The sequence below is a fragment of the Bactrocera tryoni genome, chromosome 2 (assembly GCF_016617805.1).
Source record: "Bactrocera tryoni isolate S06 chromosome 2, CSIRO_BtryS06_freeze2, whole genome shotgun sequence".
Lineage (NCBI taxonomy): Eukaryota > Metazoa > Arthropoda > Insecta > Diptera > Tephritidae > Bactrocera > Bactrocera tryoni.
Window position 1 is genome coordinate 80,348,475 of NC_052500.1, and position 20,326 is coordinate 80,368,800.

The window sequence follows — 20,326 nt, forward strand, 5'->3', positions numbered from 1 at the left end:
CAGGTAGTTAGGCATAACGTGCTTTTTACGTCGACAGCACGAGTAGCACCAGGCAGCGCGGCGACTTACCAGCTGTTCCGACAAACTCACGTGCTTAACATGTGCCGTTTTGTGAGAGCGAGCTTTGCAGCTTCTGCAAAAATATCTCTCGCAAATATTTCATTTTGCTTTGGTTGTACTCACGAGTATTTGCTGCGTAACATCTTGGCATGTCGGGCCTCATTGGTTGAATCAAACGAGTTTAGAGGCTATAGAGTTTGATTGTCTGATCAATTTCTCATTAATTTAAACTTAAAAGTTGAAAGTTTGTGTAATAGATAAGGGAGCTCTTAGATATTTAAAAAAAAATGAGTGAATGACCTTAAACTATGGATCCTCGATTAAGAAAGCTCTGTACAAACTTTTTTCGTGTTAGAGAAAATCTAGTTCTAAACTAGGATATTCTCTGTTTACGCTACTTTAACTGGATACCAGACCGTACTGAATTGATTTACATTCACGGTCCGTATACTACTGCCAAGATTTCTTCTCTAGTACAGATCTCAGAAAATGTTGGTACTATACTTTTCTTGTTTCAAGAGTATGCTATGCAGCAATTCCATCAGAAGGTTAGGCTGATTCAAACAGGAGTCTCGATTCCACATTGACCAAGAACTCGAACGAGTATGACGATGCAGTAGCCTGGTGCTATTCCTAGATACTGCTTGACTAGCGAGTTATGACCACAAAATATATAAAATATATAGGTATAGTAGACATTTTTGTTAAGATTGAGCTGGCTAAGCTTTTTGACCTTATCTACCAATGTTTAATCATCTGTTTAATTAATCTATCCACAAATCAAAAATCTATCGAATATCAATTTATCGTAAACTTACATAGAGATTGAAGAGCTGATTTCAGCCGCGACTTCCACAAATATAAGGTGTGCATCAAAACAGTAGAGTCAACTTAAAAAGCTCATCTGACATTTTCTAAAGTAAATTTTATCAAAACTTCTATAAAATCTATATAAAAGTCTTAAAGAGAGCTTAAAAAGTTTTCGCCCGCAATTGATCGATTTTTCGATTAAATCACTACTAGCAAAACTTGCTACAAATCTAAAATTTTAATCAGAAGTTTAAAGTGAGCTTAAAAAGCTCATTCGTTGATATATAAACTTGCAGTCTTACCCGCTTCTAATCGATTTGTTTATTAGATCAATATTTGCGCACCTTTCCACAAACCTTAAATGATTATCGGAACCTTAAAGTGAGCTTCAAAAGCTCATCTGATGTTTTCTAAAGAAACCTTTATCAAAACTTTCAGTCTTATCCGCTTCTGACAAATATTTTTATTAGATCAATATTTGCGCAACTTTCTACAAACCTAAATTATCGTAACCTTAGAGTGAGCTTAAAAAGCTAATTTTTTGGAGCTTTTTAAAGCATACTTTAAGAGAAAGACAACTTCCAAGCTTTTTTTCATGTTATTAGTATTTTTTATTTTATTTTTTTTTTTGTAAAAAACAAGTACATTTTACGAATGTGGAAAACCGGTTTCCGTTATCTTTTTTAGAAATTTATAAATGTGCATAAATATACTGCAAAATGCAGTGAAAAAGTGAAAATTATTATTAGTACATAGCAATGTATAAATATATTTGATATTTTTAAGAAAATACTACAAATTTCTACTGAAGCTTCAGTGAAGTATGCTTAGAATACAAAAAAAAATATATGCATAACGGTATTTTAACCAAATTTGGCAAAAACAAAACTTAAATGGGAATGCGCGCTTTCCCCAAACTATAATAAATTAAAGCTATTAAAAAGCACTACCATACTAGTATATGTATGTGTGGTAAGCTTTAAAGCTCACCAAGAATTGGAAAAAAGAGAAAACAATAACTTTCACACGAGCGGAAAGTTGAAGCGTGAATAAATTACTAAGGTAATAAAGCTAAAATATATTATTTACTTTAAGCATAATTATATACAATAACTAAGTATGTGTGCGTGAAAGAAAGTGTTGAAAAAGCGCTACAAAACTACTGCGTTGCATTTAAAAAGCACTAAGCATAATATATACAAATAATTTAAGTACTTTCTTTCGAGAGAAAAATGTTGAATTTGAAATTTGTCTGCAAATAACTTTGCACTAGTCCATAAAGCTTGCGTAAGTAACTGTCTGGTCGACGACTGGATACGAATTCAACAGAATAAGCTCACCAGCGTCGTCATCAGGCAAAAGCTCGATACGTTCTTTCGTGTTGTGAGGCGGCGGGATGGGGCGCTTGAAAACGATCGCTGCGCCAACCATTATATATATGACAGAGAGCGCCACCAGCATGGGGAAGGAGAAGACGATGCGCGCCATAAGTATTTTCTGCTTCTTGCCAGCGCCAGCAATGGAGGGGATGAAGGAACCTGCAAGGAGAAATAAAAAATTGTGAAAACTCATCAATTTTGCTGAGGAGATTTCGGGAACTTTGTCTCTATGATATAAAATGTGCGACATTTGAGGGACTATCGATCATAAACTCTCATATTGAGCTTTTGTAATGAGCTCTTTTTGTACCATCAGTAAACCCTTAATTTTTCAGCGCTAACATAACTTTTACTCTTTCTTCAACTTCTACTTACATAACTACGTCCGCTACTCACCGTTCATACTCTTCGATTCGCAACGTTCACCGATGTAGCCATCAGCGCAAATACACGAATGTATCGTATCATTGCCGATGGGATAACGAAAGCAGCGCCCACGGTTCAAGCAGAACTCGGTATTGAACTGACCGCTGCAGGGAAGTGACAAAAGATCGCGCACGGTCTTCAAGTCGTTCATAACATTCTCCATACCATCACCAACGCTACTGGCGATTGTCGTGGATGCAGGGATCGGTATTGTTGTGGAGCTCACCTCTACATTCTGTTGCTCATCCACGACGGCAGAAGTTCGCGCTCTTTGAGTTGTACTGATCGCACTCTCAGCGCGTGTGCTTTGCAGGGCGATCGTAGTCGCCGCCGTTGTGGTTGAGTGTGGGATGGCACTGCTTAAGCTTGTTGTACTCATTTCTGTTGTAGTTGTTGTTGTTGTGTCGAAAGCTGCTGCATCAAATATCCCAAGCAAACTTTCAAATGAATCACTATCGAAGTTCCCCAACTGCATTGCAGCACCGAATATATCCGCTTCGGTGCTATTCTCCTCATGTCCATCCTTGTTCTTCGAGCGCGTGTGCTCATTTGTGTAGTTTTTTATATAGTCAATATCGCTTTTGGCTAATTCCACATAGTGTGGTAACTTTTGTTGTTGCTGCTGTTGTTGTTCATATTGCTGCTGTTGCAACTGCTCGTAATCTTCGTGTTCGTAATCGTAATCATCGCTTTGCGAATGATGCAAACGCTGTTGTTGTACGATCTGCAGTGTGTGTTCCTTGAGCAGTAATAATCGGCTCGAACAACAATCTGTATGGAAGCGGACCAGGTGACAAAATTTCATTAGTCGAGGTTAGATTTTGATATTTATAGAGATTATTTGAAACGAATGATAGTATTAGTCGATATTTGAATGAAAGTGGTACGAATAACTTAAGGTAGCTCTACAAGCAGACTGCTTTCAAGTCGTGGTTAAAGTGAAAGTTTGTTTACAATGAAAGTAGTGAACCCTAAATCACTTCTATGTGTGTCTTCAAAGGACAATCAACTTTAGCATAGAAAAGTTATACTTTACTATAGCTTAAAGTTTTCTTGGTATAAATCTAATCCAATTACGAAAAGTTTAAACTTGTGGAACACTGTGGGAACCAAATTTTAACAGTAGTCATTTGATAATCGTATCATAGTTCTTGATTTGGCGAACATAATGATCTTGTTAGAGGTGCCTACTATTACTTTAAAGAACGTGGTTAGGTTCGCAGTTATGATGAACACCTAAGAGGTGTATTTCAATTCGCAGTCACCAATCGGTATATGTACATAAACTTTCGGGAGTATTCTGGGATGAAAAAGTTTTTCCAAAAATGCCGTCAGATCTTTCAAGGCTCTACATATGTATATCTTGTGTAAAGTCTAGACACACGACAATACAATAACTACATCGCATAAGGTAGTAAGAATATTGTTTTTCAATTAAAGTGGTGAACAGACAAAATATGCGATCACCATTAATTTATGAATAGAGTTCTTGGAGCATATTGAGTTAAAAGTAAATCCATAATTGAAATTTCAATAGACTACCAGCTCCCTTGTATAAGGTTGTTAACTTCGATCAGATGCTGCGCCGAACTACAATAGTTAGTCATCTTGATTTTAATCGATCCGTTTGTATGGCAGCTATATGCTTTAGTAGTCCGATCTGAATAATTTATTCGGAAATTCTAACGATATTTTGGATAATAATCTGTGCCAAATTTCATGAATATATCTCATCAACTAAAAGTTTTCCAAACAAAGACTTGAGTGTGATCGGTCAGTTTGTATGGCAGTTATACAAGTGTGCTATAGTTAACCAATATGGGCGATTCCTACAAAAAATAAGCTTCTTGATAACAAAAGGACATGTGCAAAATTTGAGACCAATAGCTCAAAAAGTGAGATACTGGTTCGTGTAAGGGCCTTCGCACGATGATACACATATGTATGTATATACTCTATGGTGCCTCCGACGTTTGCTCTTGTGCATTACAAAGATCCAGGCAAACTCAACACGTTCGCGGACGCAAAAAAATTTAGGGAGCTGCAAAATTATACAGGCAATTATTTTTGAAACTAGTTGTAATGTCCTAAATCTAATTAGACATATATTATAAGAGTAGTCAGAACATCGTATTTTAACCGTTACATACAATGAATGCTATAGCATCCACGACGATATAGATAATATTTTTCAACCAGAATGACGTGAGAAAATTTGTAAATACACGGAGAAAAGATAAAATAATATAAAAGTATCTAATGAACCAATTGGTCATTATTATGAAATGTGTATTAATTACAAAAACTTAAGATTGTAAAAAATTAAATGAATAAAAATTGGCTTTAAAATTTGAATGCTATAGCATTCTCGTCGTTTTGCATCAGTATGAAAATGAATGCTGTAGCATTCACGTCCGCGAAGGTGTTAATATACCATATACCAACTTAATATACCATATCAGCATATAAAAAGTAAGCCTCCAGAAACTTTTAGTACGAAAATGTTTAGAGAAGTTGCCGAAGGCAGCATAATTTTATGAAATACGGAGAGCATTCTTAGATATACAATATCAGCGCGATGGATAGTTATAGATATTAATAAAATCGAAAATTGACTCTTCATATAAAGATAATGGGTCTACAAATTCCGTGGTTGTTTTCAGGTTAAACAAATTGACAAAGTATGAGATACATACTACAAGTTCAAAACTGTACAGAGGTCTTAACTCTATATGATTATTGCTTGCTTCCACGTATGATATACGGACTTGGTGATAAAAGTGTGAGGTTGCCGCAGTGAAAGAAGAAATTCTGTAGTCATTTTTAAGAAATTAGTGCATTTTTATTTCAACACCCAAATATGGCCTCATAGAACTCTAATGAGTCAAATCTAACGGAAGACGTGCCCATCTATAATATCGACAATTATAATTTGCTATATTTCTGTGTATATCTTTTTCATAAGTAAACAGTTCTCATAAACATTTCCGTTGAAAATTTCATCTTATGAGTAATAACGCTGCAGTTGAAATTTATTCGCTGGCGTCTAGATCGCACACTTCCTTGGACAACAAAGAAAACGCTGCTTTCGTAGACATAAGCTATGAGCAGACGTGTTTTTGTTATACATATATGTGTTTGCGTGTACGTACCCGTCACTGCGACGATTGTTGACAGCATGAAAATTACTCTCAGCAAATTTTCCGAAATTTGCATTATACAAATATTAAGCGGTCATAAACGATATTCACCACACTGAGAACGTGTGTGGCGAATAAGCGTGTTGTGCGAGAAGAAAAGAACGCGAAAAAGTCAAATAAAGTGGATTCTTCAATATCTAATTGAAAAACAAAAACAGATATCCAAACAGTAATTCAGACAGCAGCAGGCGGCGACGACGAGCAGTGAAGCGCCAAAAATCCAACTGAAAATCGAGAGGTTAATTGAAGGTGATGCTACTGCAGCAACACGATCGTGCGCTACACGTGTAACCACGAAAATTCGTTGCAAATATTAACAAGAAAAATGCGTAAAACTTGCATGCTCATAGCGCGTACACTGTGAGAAATTGTATGTAGAAATTTTTAGACAAAAAGTTCGATGTCAATGTTGGAACGCGATTACTGGAACGACACACTGCGCGGTTAAAGAGCGAGAGAGACACGCGTTGGCATTCAATATGAGTCACATAACCGCAAATATGTGGTGCTTTCCTTAATTACTCTTTTTCTTTTTTTAAAACATATCTTAATTCACCACTTTAATGTACAAAACCACTTTATTTGAATTAGTTTTTTGGAAAATTATTTTGAAGATTTAAAGAACGCTGTATTAACACGAAGCGCAAAACTACTCGCTACGTAGTAATTGCTTGGACGCGTACGCGTACGTCGAATCCCGTTGCTCGTCAATGGGCGCACAAAATGAGACTGTGGTGAATGGGCGGCGCGAGCGTGGTGACAGGCCGCCGTGGATCTACAATTCGTTCATAGCAGATCGTCGCGCGCAGCGTCCACAGCGTCGAATGTCATTGCAGTACATTTCTTTTTCGTTACAATTTTAGAGAGACACCGCGTTGACGCGCCCACATTGTGGATGCTTGCGGGGCTGGGGGACGCCCGTTGATTTAAGGCGTGCGCGTGGGAGAATCGCGCTGGCTGCAAGGAATGCCAAAATAGCTTTTATTAGCGTAGACGCTTTTATTTCAGAACAATTTGTGCGTTTTTGTTGTGGGTGCGGGGGAGGTGTTTAAGTGTTTGCGGTGTGGTGGAGGCACGAAAGTGAATGAAAATTATTGCATTTTTCGTTTATTTGTTTTCTATGCGATTAAAGCATTACAAATGGGCAATCAGTAGGTGAGTGATAGACAAAATGTTTGAGGTGTTGTTGGTGGGTCGACGGTGTTGCTCTTCGTGTACAGCGCCAGGAACGTCACGTCAAAAGATTACAAAATAAACGCAATTAAAGTGAAACAATAAATTTGACAGTAAAGGAATGTATTTATATACATATATGCCTGCGCGTTTTTTGATAAGTATATACGTATGCATGTATTTATTTATACATCAAAATCGAAGAAATTATAAAAAAATTAAAATTTCTCTAATGAAATTAGACGAGCGTATATCTCTTCTGTGGTCGTGAAGAGAATTGGGAAGATCGGGGTTGCAGTTTTAAGGCTCAAAAACGGGCCTGATAGAAAAAAGTTATATGGAAATGTTGTAGGTAACGAAAAGAACTAAAACTTCTGTTATCACTCTTTTCCATATAACCTCAAAATTTATGTGAAAATATATAGCGGATGCCTCCCATAATAATTCCAACCAAATTTCGTAATGATATCTCATGAGATAAAATAAAGTTCGTACAAGTACTCCATTTCGATCGTTCAGTTTGTACGGCAGCTTTATGCTATAGTAATCCGATCTGAATTTTTTTGGATATTGTACCGATGCCTTAGAATATAATTTTGTTAAAATTTCGTGAGGATATCTCGTCAAATAAAAATGTTTTCTGTACGACGACTTGGTTTTGATCGTTCAATTTGTATGACAGCTATGTAAAGGGTGATCGGTTTTGAGGTTCCCTACTTTTTTAAAGAAAAAACATAGAAACTTCAAATTTAATAGGTAATGTTTGTTATCATACTAAAGAACATTTATTTTTTGAAAATTATCTCTTTCAAATGTTGGCCGCGGCTTCGTCTCGGATGGTCCACCGGTTGAGTCCAATTTTCAATGACTCGTTGGAGCATTTTGAGTGGTAATTGGCGACTGACATGAGTGATTTTTTGATTCCAGGCCTGAATTGAAGAGGAATTGTCTACATAAACTTTAGATTTTACATATCCCTACAGAAAAAGTCTATCTTGGTCTCTAATGGACCGACCCAAAATGTGAAAGTATCTACTCACCGAAGTATTCTCTCAATAAATTCATTGTGGAAAGTGGCGCCTTCTTGTTGAAACCAAATGTCGCTGAGATCACGAGCTTCAATTTCTGGCATCAAATAGTCTGTTATCATGGTGCGATAACGGTCGAAATTGATGTTTACGTTCTCACATTTGAAGAAATATGGACCGATGATTCCACCGGCCCACAAACCGTTTTTTTTTTTGGCCGATATGGAAGCTCTTGAATTTCTTCAAGTAGCTCTGTGCCAAATGTGACAATTTTGCTTATTGACATATCTATTGAGCCAGAAATGGGTCTTATCGCTGATTTTCTTGGAACTTTTCCGGAGCCCATAGAAGCGGTGTGGCTTGGGAAGGTCGACCGAGTTCTTGCACAAGCTGTATTTTGTATACTTTCAATTTAAGATCTCGACGTAAAATGCACCAGGTCGTTCCAAACGTCAATCCGAGTTGATGCGAACGTCGCCGAATCGACTCTTCACGGTACACTCTCAGCTACGCCTGCTTTATGTTCTTCACTGCGTGCTGGACGTACATAGTCTATTAGGTTGAATATTATCCAGTAATGAATGTTGGGTCTCAAGTGTGTTCAAACAAGAAAAGCTCAAACTGGTAAGAAACCATTAAGTTTTAAATTTTAAATTCTAACCAACCTGAAGCGTAACGGGCTCCAGTTTGTTGTTCTTCACTGTACATTAATATAAAGCTTTCCATCAGCAATATACATTAATAAAGAGTGCAATGTCTCTCGCTCTCTTTCTTTCTCTAATGAATCAACTCAACGCATTTTGGTTAATATTTTGGATGTGAAGTATGACATTGTTAGACTCATACTAAAATATGTGAATCTTTTGCAAAAAGGACGTCAAAGTCGCGAAGGAGATGCTTGTCAAAGTAAATGTGAGCCCACTTTAATCAAACTCATCATCGCTGGAGGCGATCGTAGATTCGTGAATATCCAAAACGAAAAAATCAAAATTAGCTGAAGGCACTGAAGCTCAGCCAAAGCAAAGCATATAAAAGTATCGAAAATTGGATTAAGCGTTGACATGTTTGTATTTGCTCAGAAGCTTATTTTGAAGGTCGCAATAAAGATTTGTGTCAAAATACCTGAATATGTGTTTTTTTCAAAAACAAATGCCTATTTATATTGTACTTTAATACTACTTGAAGGGTATACAATATGTCCATGCCGAACCTGTTCGAACTGTTGGTATGAATGCCAATTGGTTTGGTGGCAACAAATTCATTTTATTTTGCTTTCAAAGCCAGAGAGCACATCACTTGGTACTCATACTCGTATGCATGTTTATGATATTTGGCGCTCACTGCACATTTTTCTGCAAATGTTTGAGAGAGAAACAAGTCCCCAAAGAAAAGTAGAAAATGTTAGACCTACAAAGTCCACTCCAATATATGTATGTAAATATGTATATGTTAGTTATTAGAAATGAGAGAGAGATACATTTAAATTATTTAAGGAAGTTTATATATTATCTTCCTTCGTTCTCCTTGCACATTCATGCATTTGCCCTTATCATGTATACCAAATGAAAACCTTTTTGACAGCCGGTTTGCGCTTTCATGTACTTTTATGTGTTTATATGTTCTTCAGCGCGATGCTTGCGAATGTTTGTGCAGCGAAGCGGCAGCCGTAAATGTCAATTGGTTTTGCTGTTGTTGTTAGTTTGCTTAACTTAACGGTTGGGCTGAAGAGAGCGCCAAATGTGCGGGATTTTGAATTGTCAAGGGTTAGGTGTGTGTGTATGTGGAACTGCCAACAAATGCATTGAGTGGATAGGTTGCTTCGCTGCGGACCATTGAGGAGAGCAAGCTAAAGAGAGAGTGAGTGCCTAAAATGTAAGGTAGTGTAATGAGGTGACCAGTTTAAACTTTTCAAGCATGTCCGCCTGTCAGCAGAAAAGCTTATGAGCGCTTATTTGATAAGTTATAAGTTTTTGGGATATCTAATGAAAAATATATATAATATAACATAGCAATGCTTTTCTTTCATAGTGGTTTACCTTGAAGTCCTATCAATAAGTATTTTTCGTGATAGTCTATCTTATCATACCAATGGGAGCCTCGTCGGAACATTTAGGGCTGAGGTATTTGCGGTTAATTGCTCTTTATGACCACTTCGAAGTTGTGGTCGGATAACAGATAACAGGTCAGTCCCCGGCCTACCATAGTAAACCACATTTTTATAGAAAAGGTAAATTTCATTTTTGTAGTACAATTTGTCATTTGCTTCAAAATAGGCTTCAGTTTTGGCGATCACTTCTTCATTCGACGAAAATTTCTTTCCATTCTTTCCACCGAGTATTCTTTTGAGAATTGGATAAGAGGAAATAGTCACTGGGGGCCACATCTGGAGAATACGGTGGAGACAAAAGCAATTCGACCCAATTCATGACTTTTTGACTTCAGATACGGTGCATTTTCTTGGCGAAATCGCAGTTTCTTTTTCTTCAAATGCGACCGTTTTTCTGTGATTTCGTCCTCAAACGATCCAATAACGTTATGTTATAGTCGCAGTTGGTGGTCCTTAATTTTTCAATGTAGCCAATAAAAATTATTTAAGGCACATCCCAAACTACAGGCGCCATAACCTTGGTACCGATTGTTGCGTTTTTCCATTCTTTCGAACGGGTTCTTAGTATCCAGTTCATTTGGAGGACTGTCGATTAGACTTCGACATTTCTAGACATTTCTCTAGTGTTTGGACTAATCTTTCATTTCCTAATTTACTTCACATCTTAGTTCTACAAGCTCAAAACATTTTATTGTTTTTTATTTCGCTTACTATGTCGGCAATCTTTTTCGTTGGGTGTGCGCTCTCAGCAACTACATTGAGAGCAAGCCATGACGCCTACAGTCACAAACAAAATGTGTGACGTCGACACAACAATTGCGGTGCGCTGCCGTGTAAGCAATGGAAGCAAGACTATGAGCAGCGAAGTTAGACCGCAAACGGAAGAAGCGTGGCACGGCGTGATGCATAGGGCAGACGTAAGCCAGTAGGCCAAAGCGACTGACAAACAGCGACAACGACTGACAGAGCACGAAGCTGAGCCCACATGCTGGTGTGTGTTTGTTGAGTATGCGACTGACTGCCTGCAAAAACTGATTGAAGCACAGAGAAACATAGTAAACTTTAACAAGTGTTTGTTGTAGTGCATAAAACGCGTGCCTCCACCAAGACAACGGCCGACAACACAACAGACCGAACAACCGAGTGAACGACAGAATGCCAAAGTTACTGTGTACTATTTGGCTGACGTTTGGGTTTGCTGACGCTTATGCGAAAGCTTGCAGCGCTGCGGCGCGCTCCTACGTGTGTGTGGCACATGAGTGTGCGCTGGCTTTAGTTGCGACAGCAAATAGTGTTTTTTCTTAGTTGTTTGTAGCAAGCTGGTTTTGGACTGCTATTTCCACTTTTGCCGCTGTGCTGACGCTCACCTGCCAGCAGCCAAGAGCCGAGGGCCAACATGCCCCAACCCCAGTAGACGCATCATTCGCCAGTTGTACGTGGACGTGTGAGGTGGCACACCAATCGGTTCGGTCGCTTAGCAGACGCAAAAAGTGTTTGTTTGTTTGTTGCCTTGTTGTTGTTTTATTTGCCGCCACTGGGTTTGTGCGGCCATGCGTGCGAGTGTGCGCCGAAGTGTTTGCTGGTGTTAATCTTTAATGATTTTTTAGATTCTTTTTCGACGTGAGAGCGCCGATTGTATGGCTATAGAGCACGAATAAACAAGCAAGATGTAAACAAAAGCAACAACAATGCGTTTTAGTAGCGTTTGTTTAGTGCAAAGGTGGTATGGCAAAATTATTGCGGCTACTAATTCGATCGTTGCACACATATATTCACACGCAAACACACACACACAAAAAAGCTGAGCAGTGCGAAATTCTTTGCGCTCGCGAAACTCTCTCAAGCGCTCTATTCGGTGTACTCTCTGTCGCTAGCGGTCAAGCGCTACATTGCATTCGTCTTGTTGCCAGCGTCACTTTTGCACTCTGCGCTGACGTTGACGCGCGCGTCCCCCTCCTTTGATGTGGCATTGTGGAAACTGAGTCGCTGGGTCGATATGTCGATCGGCGCTGGAAATGTGCAGTGAAGTCTGACAAAAGCATCTGCTCAATTAAATGCGATAAAAAAATAAAATACATAATATACGAGAGTGAGCCGGTAAGCGCAAACTAAAACAATAACAACAACCACCAAATCGAAATAGAAAAGCTTAACGCTCGAGCGTTGCAAAAGCACGAAAGCCTAAGCAGCTGCAGCGTTGTCGATACGAAACGAAATTTGTAAATACAACAACGACAGCAATAACAGCAATAACAAACGCGACGCATGTAAAGCGCATCATTTGAATGCGCTGCCTCAGCTGCTCGCTGTTTAGCGAATTTTGCACAACGCTTTTGCTGGTTTTTATGTGCGTGTGACTGCTGGAAGCTGCGCCGCTCAAGTGCCGTGTTCGCCGCGGCCGTCAGTGGGCCAGCGCTGAGTTGCGAGTTGCTTTAGTAACGCTAACATTCGTTGTAGTCTGGCGTTGTGCGCGAAATTGTGAGGTCGTCGTCGTAGTCGTTATCGTCATCGTCTTCGTTGATATTTTTGGTGTGCGTGCGAAATTATTTTGTAGTGAATTTTCGAAGAAACAACAAAAAAGCGATTAGAGTGAAATTAAATCGAGGCTTAGACCAAAAATAGTGTGTTGTTTGGAAAGGCGTATAAAATTTAGCGCTTACATTTAAGGCATTGGTTTTGGACAAGTTAACAGTGAAAAATTTGAAATACTAGAAAAAAATCCTTGAAAGTGAATTTTTCGAAAATCTCATACAACGCTTAAAAGTGTAGATTTTTAATGCAGTTTATCAATATTTTTTTTGTCTAAATTAACATCTCGATTCTTTAACGATTTTTATGTTAATGATTACCGCTGCTGTGTAAGCCTTAGTGATGATAATTATCGCATTTATATGTAGAGAGTAGTGTCTCAATTAATTACGGTGAAATTTCAAAGTGAATTCTGATAAGCTTCCTTGCAACCACACATTGCAAACTGTAAAATGATTTCTATGTGAAGTGATCCAGTGAAGAGACAGTAAGTTGTAAATACAAACCTACATTAAATATTTGTTTATTTTAATTTTAAAGTTATAGGTATATAGGTATAGAAATACATATATTAAGGTGGATCAAAAATTTGAAATTTGCATTTTGCTTGGTATTCTGAAAACTAGATTCTAAAACATCTCTAAGAAGAAATCATTATAAATCGGACCTATTTCTTAGAATACGAATCGAAAAAAATATTCGTTTTTCTGACACACCCTAATATAAACATCTATATTTTTAATCTTAGACCAAGTATTATATCTACCCTTTCTATATTACTGGAATTTCTGTCCATTTGGTTTAAGTTTGATAGGATAAAAATCAATATTTTAAAGCCAAGCTTACATTTTTATATTGATAAACCATTCCTCAAAAAATTAATATTCTGAATCATTTCGCGAGTCAGCTCATACATATGATACTAAAAATTATTGAGATAAACCTTTTAACTCTGATAAAATATACCAACATCCATTCTTTCTTATAGCATGCTTTTTCATAACTCAGTCTATTCACACAAAATTTCACCAAAAATTTTACTCTAAACATTATTTGAGTCGTTGTGAAATTACTGAGAACTTTGTCTGTACTGAAATCGATCGATTCATGAAAAGTGGTCATATATCATATATTCTATGGGACTCAATCTCCTCCTTCATTTTTATGAGTTCGATCAGAAACTGAAAGGTTATGGGAACTCAAAGGGGCATGTAGGAACTTTTTTTTTATTTAATGTAGACATGGACGATAATATTATTCAAAGTATTACCTATGAGAAACTATGACTTTTCGCATCTTTCTGGCAATTTGTGAACTCCATCCCAAAAAACTGGGCCTGCTTGACGATCAAGAATGAATGAAATTAATTTTTGATACCCTCGTCTAGTGTAAACCGCATTGCAGTGACCGCGTTAAGCAACGACCAGAATAAATGGCAATTAAATAGCGCAAGGTCTGATCTGAGCTGTAAGGTGGGTGAGATAAAACTTCTCAGCCGCTAGTTTCTGACTAGCTTTTAATAGGTATTGCAAGATGAGTCTGAGAGTTGTCATGATGAACGATTATTGAGTCGTATCGAGTCGCAAATTTCGAGTGGTTTTCGGCAATTGCTCGCTTCGATTTGAGGGGTCGTTGCCGGTAGCATACCTATTAATGATTTTACCGAGATATAAGAGCTCATAACTCAGCATGCCCTTCTGATTCCACCAAATTCGTTTGCTTTATCGTTGATTTGGCTGTTTAGCCAGGTTTCACATATGATCTTGTGCATTTAGCATTGTGGTAATGAATCTATTTCTCATTATCGAAATAATAAAACTATGGACTTCACACTATATTTTGGTAAACTCACAGAGATAGTGGTAGACCCAGAAAAAAATATAAAAATTTTGGCAGTAGGTTTCGTAAATCAACGAATGGGTTAGGGCAAATTAGACTCTAATGATATCTTTTTTACTTTTATTCAAAATCAAAACTTTTTCGGTCCAATCCAAAGATAAAACGCGCCATGCTGAATTTTTTATTGAGCGACAATTATCTGATTCGAAAAAACGCTGTTCAAAGTTTTAAAAAAGAAAAATAAAGTCTTGAGAAAAGAAGAATACAAAAATATTTTCTTAGATGTGGTTTTGGGTGTGCAGTTTGACTAAGTAACATTAACATTCGAAAGCATTTTACACTTTAGAATCTCCATGAACTGCTAACACCTTAAAATTACTCCAAGCTATCATAATATTTTACTAGATTGAAGGCAAAGACGCGTCAAAGAGCAGTGCATACGATGGTAGATTCTACGTAATCGAAATGGGTTTATATTTTTTCTTGACCTAGGACTGCAAATTGGGCAGTATTCCTCGATATTATTTTGGGGAATACTTTCTGACGTTACAACAACAAAAAATGGCAAAAATGTATGCCCCAAATAATTTTTTGCCATCTACAGGAAACTCTAATAATAACTCTGACAAACCGTGATTTACGAAATGGAACTTTGAGCTTAATACTGAGAAATCCATAAAAATAGAGAGTACTTTCAGGTAGAAATGTATGTCCATAAGTGGCCTTACATGGTGAGTTACGTGAAAATCAGGAGTTCAGGTTAATATTTGCACAGCTTTACTGGCTCCGCAGATCAAGCTTTCTCCTCAGTCTAAAAAACAAGCTCCTCATATGTAAGGCAATACTTAGAGCGATCTGGTCGTATAGAATTCAAATTACCCCAAATTCAGCTAATTCCAAAAATTTAAAGTTATTGAAGCCTTTCAAAATGCAGTTCTTCTCATTATAGTGGCTGTACCATAATATATTAAAAATTACGCCCTTCACAGAGTTGTTCGTAAAGTTTTAAGTCAGATATGGAATATGATGACTATATTTTCATTATGTCACCACATTGTTTATATGCTTGAGATCAATCTTTAGAGAGATAATTAAAATTAAATTTATTAAAATATTGATTTTGATGCTGAAATTTGGCGGAACTTTGTGGAGAGTTATTGAAGATTTCCATTTGGTAATCTCTAGAAAAGGTCTACTAATTGAAAATTTTGCGAGAATTGTACGATAGAAATGGCATGGACATACAGTTAATGTTAAAATTCCATACACCATTTACTGTCAAATCATACCTAAATCACGTGCAACTGCCTAACTAAGCTTTCAAGCCTTGTGAACTGAGACTTCATATCAAATAACTGATATTTCAGTTAATTAAGTGAAATTGTCATATAATATTTATAGCGCTCGATGGCAGTAAATATAAATTAGTGCAAGCACACACGCACACCCATACTTGCACACATACACACATTCATCGGTGTCACTGCAATGTGACAATTCAACTAATCTAAATTGGAAAAAAGCGCACATTTCAAATTTCAATTACTTTGCATAAATAATTCAATTTAAAATACGACTGACACTTGCCGCGCGCGCACACATTATTGATTTTTCTTCCCAATTTTGTTGTAATTGCCTTTTTCGCACATCTTGCACAGCTACAACGAGTGCAACCGCACACACACACACACCCATACATGAAGCAATTCAATATTCAAATCTTAAATTAACTAAAGTCATGCAAAAGAACAAATAACCGTGTTATACTCTATACTTGTGTGTGTGTGTGTGGGTGTACGAAGGCGCTTTGGTGAACCTTTGGCTTCGGTGTGCGCAAACATTTATGGAACCAAATGAAATCATTTCAGGAAATGTCCTTCAATCAGCGCGTAACAAATAAACGCTTAGATCTGCTTACACCAAATATATGACTGGGTGCAAATTTAAATACACACCGACACACACATACCTAGCAAACACTTAAATGCTTTCTCTACGCGGTGTGTTTGTGTGTGTGTGGGACGTTAGATATTTTTGTATGCATTGGCATAGAGGTAAATGTACTCGATACTAAATTACCTCGCACGTTCCAAGCGGTAGTACCGATAGTTGTCCCCCCCACCTGCGGGCCCGTTGACGAACATGGCGTTGGCAAGCCAAGAAAACGAGCATTAAAGCCACTTGCGAGTCGGCATAAAGTTCGTGTGCCAATCAAGAAAAACAATTGCTGCCACCGCCACTCCCATTACAAAGCATTCAACCAGCCGTGCCGGCAAAAGTTGAGGGTGTTTGTGTACTTATGGGCGCTGCGGAACAGTGGTGTTGTCCTGGCTAAAATGTGGATAGAGTTGTTATAATCGTTTATGCTACTATTTACATGCAGAACAGTTTTTGAGATATCGTTCCGAAATTTCGCATATGCCCTCTTCTCCCCAAGAAGCCGCTTATTTATCGAAATCATTGATATCGGTCTACTATTGCTTATAGCTGCCATACAAACTGATCTATAAAAATGAAGTTGCTGTGTGGAAAACTTTTTTATTTTGTAAATTATTTTCGCGAAATGTGACAGAGATTACTGTCGAAGGCAACGCTTAATTCCCCAACGTATTGTTAAGATCGGGCCACGGTAGCATATAGCTGTCATACAAACTGACCCATATATTAGACAGTTGATAAAGTTATGCATTTTTTTGACAGCTGTCATACATTTACCAATTTTGATTTTGACATTTGATATTTTTCTTTATGAACTCAACATTTCGTGACTGAGAAGTGACAACCACATTTCCCTTAAACTTTAGCATAAACAATATTTCACATTTCTTTCGTTGATAAATATTCGAGCCAGCAATAAAATTATGGCACTTTGACATGACACTTTCGCTACTAATAGCCCACTGTACCACTTCAAATCAATTCTATGTATGAATGTTTGTGCGAATGGGCAGGGCATTGGCACCAAGAGAAATCACTTTGTCATAAATTAAGAAATCTCGCAAATTTGCGTTTATCGTTTATTATTTTTTCCCCTCTTTTTTTGCCTTCTGCTGTTCCATCAAATTTATGCTTGACATAAGCTTAGAAAATTACAATAAAAAGGCACAAAAAGGCAGCGAAAGCATTTTAATTTAGCAAAGCTGACATTGCAATTCCAAGTCTAACAGGCTGCGGCAGTTCTAGTAGAAAAGTAATAAAAAAGTTACTGTGCCGATTTGAATAGAACGTTGAAAGGCACAAAAAGTAGTACCAACACAAATCGAGTTCTCGCTTTAATGAGGAGCAATTGTTGTCTACCACACATATATACCGCACTACGCCTACTGACAAACGCTTTTACACTTGGCTTTGGTAGCTGTGTTGTTGTACCCTTTAATAATTCCGCCGCTTCTCCTCGTTGGCTGGCGGCTATAAGGATCCATCAAATGCCTGCAGTTGACAGCTGCCAACACCAACACCAATATATCTTAAGCCAATTTTCACACGCTTCTCTTTGATTCGCGCCAAGTTTTTTCCCCGGCTTCCGTCCCTCGCACTCTTTTATATTCTGTGCATAGTGTTTTCTTAATTATCTTCTTCGTGTTGCTTTGGCGATTTCTGTAATGTTTTTTATTTGACCTTTCATGCCTATGGAGGTAAATAGTCGGTAATGTGAGATAAAGAGGTGCCAGGAATATGTTAAGCTGTGAACTTTATAAAAAGATTGACTGACTGAGACTGGCTGAGGTGTTTCGTAATCTAGGATCTCATATAATAATTTTGCAACATAGAGTTTTTTGTTTTATTTATTAAGCAAATAAATTATAGTTTATCGAAAGCTGTGTGTGTGTGTTATTATACAACAAAATTAATTGGAGGCACTTTTTCTCCAAATTACCTTTAGACCTTTCGTCGACCAAAATGTAAATTTGTCTGCCTTGAACCTGGAGTTTCTTATAAAAGGTTCCAAAACCCGAAAAAAAGACTTCTCCACGACGAAAAAGCCTTAACTTGTCTTGTATGAATATGAAGGATTTTAGAAAAGGCTTCCAAAATCCAAAAATAATAGACCTCGACTAAAAAACCCAAATTTGTCTTCCCTGAATATGAGGGATCTTAGAAAAATGTTTCCTATGCCTCTGTCCAGCTCTATCTAAAAGCTTCGCATTTCAGGGGACTAGAAGAAGTATCAAATTAAGATATCAAGTCGCTCTTAGAGTTCGCAAGTAGGGTTGACGTCTTGTATGACGAATAGTTCAGCTCAAATTAAACTGAACCTCCAACCGGTTTTACTATGGGTGAGTTGGTCTATGTATGGCGTGACAGTCGGCTAGTACAACCTAACCAAAACTGATAACCGAAAATAAATTCGACTTTGCCGTATTGTGTAGATGTTTTGAAATTCAGTAGGCAAAAATATTATTCAATGGCATTGAAAAGTAATCTTGTGGAAAGTGTCGAGGTCCTCACAGGGTCACACTAAATTTTTCTGACCGATAGAAAACGAAAATTGAGTAATTTCTTATAAAAGTCTAAGGTTTTTGAAAGGTATTGCTCCTTACTTTCTGACTTGACCTTAGCTAACCTTGAAAAAGACAAAAAGGCACAACAAAGGATGCTACGGAAAATATAACGATCTCAAAAAGCAACACTGCCTTTTTGTGACTCTCGTAATATAATCGAATTTCAGCTTCATCTCCAGCACTGCGGTGCATAACTAGCCGATTTGTAATACTAGGCACAATTATATATATATGTATTCACCTTAGTGCAACTATATATCTTCATACATGGCACTGTATGTATATATACAGTATCTATGTGACAATAGCATCAAGCAGGTTTTCAACTTGAACATAAAATGCCGTAACTACAAATTCTTACTTAATGCCGGAAAAAGTGTATGTATGTATGCATGTTCAAAACGATAAAAAGCAGTTGCTCATATTGGCAGAAAAACGTTTAAGAGTAAAGCTAAAACAAACTCGCTTTAAATATTATATTATCAGAGTAAATATATATTACATGCACAAACACACAGACGCACTGGGCAAATGGAGAAGTTCGCCGTGAAGATTCTAGAGTCGCACAAAGTAGCAAAACAGCTGTCAAACTTGTTATTACGACGAGCACAAACATTCTGGTGGATACACATCGCTTTGCCAATATGCAGTTACAGCAGGCAACGCAAGAAAAGCTTAGGACACATGAATACTGCTCTCCCGGCACACTGCAAGCGCTTAGTATAGACATATATAAATGTGTACATATGTACAGCGGTGAGAGCGTGCAGAGTTTGTGTTTGGCCATAAAATGTTTATTAGCCACATAACTATGCTTGTAACTGTAAGTCAAGAAGCCGCAAGAGAGCTGAAATTGTAGAGCAGTTAGGTTTCCATGAAGAAACGGTGTGTTGTGAAGAAACGAGAGAGCGAGCAGGGTACTTAGTTGATTTTTTTTTATTACAGAATCATTTTTATTACTAAAAATTCTATTTTTTTATTTAAAAGTTTCCGTCTCGCAATTTTGCTATCGATTTATTTACCCTTATGGCATGTTAATTTGCTAAATGTCTACAAACATGAGAGAGAGAGCAGTTTCTACGATTACATAGTGCATTACAAAACAGCTGAGCCAGAGAGAGGTGGCAGCTAACACGCTGCTAGCTGAGATTACATAGATGAGAGAGCGCATTTACATTGTAACAGTGAGAGTTGATTACATGAGAATTGGAAGCAAATGCATACAGCTTTCACTCTGTAATTGTATGTATGTATATACTTACTAAATTTGCGT

At 37.4% G+C, this 20,326-nt stretch overlaps 2 protein-coding genes across 3 annotated transcripts in view; one reads left to right on the forward strand and one right to left on the reverse strand.

Annotated features, from left to right (window-relative positions):
* Positions 1-1,575: 1,575 nt before the first annotated feature.
* LOC120769346 (protein gurken) lies at positions 1,576-6,580 on the reverse strand. Its single transcript, XM_040096306.1, has 3 exons — positions 5,828-6,580; positions 2,646-3,446; positions 1,576-2,408 (listed from the first exon to the last, which is right to left on the reverse strand). Exons 1-3 carry the CDS (start codon positions 5,889-5,891, stop codon positions 2,140-2,142), a joined length of 1,134 nt encoding a protein of 377 aa, XP_039952240.1. The 5' UTR covers positions 5,892-6,580; the 3' UTR covers positions 1,576-2,139.
* Positions 6,581-12,639: 6,059 nt separating this feature from the next.
* LOC120767249 overlaps positions 12,640-20,326 on the forward strand; it is a 301,297-nt gene continuing 293,610 nt past the window's right edge. For both annotated transcript variants that reach the window (XM_040093103.1, XM_040093105.1), the window contains exon 1: positions 12,640-13,199. The gene's annotated coding sequence lies outside the window, so the exon portion shown is untranslated. The remainder of the gene's footprint in view (positions 13,200-20,326) is intronic.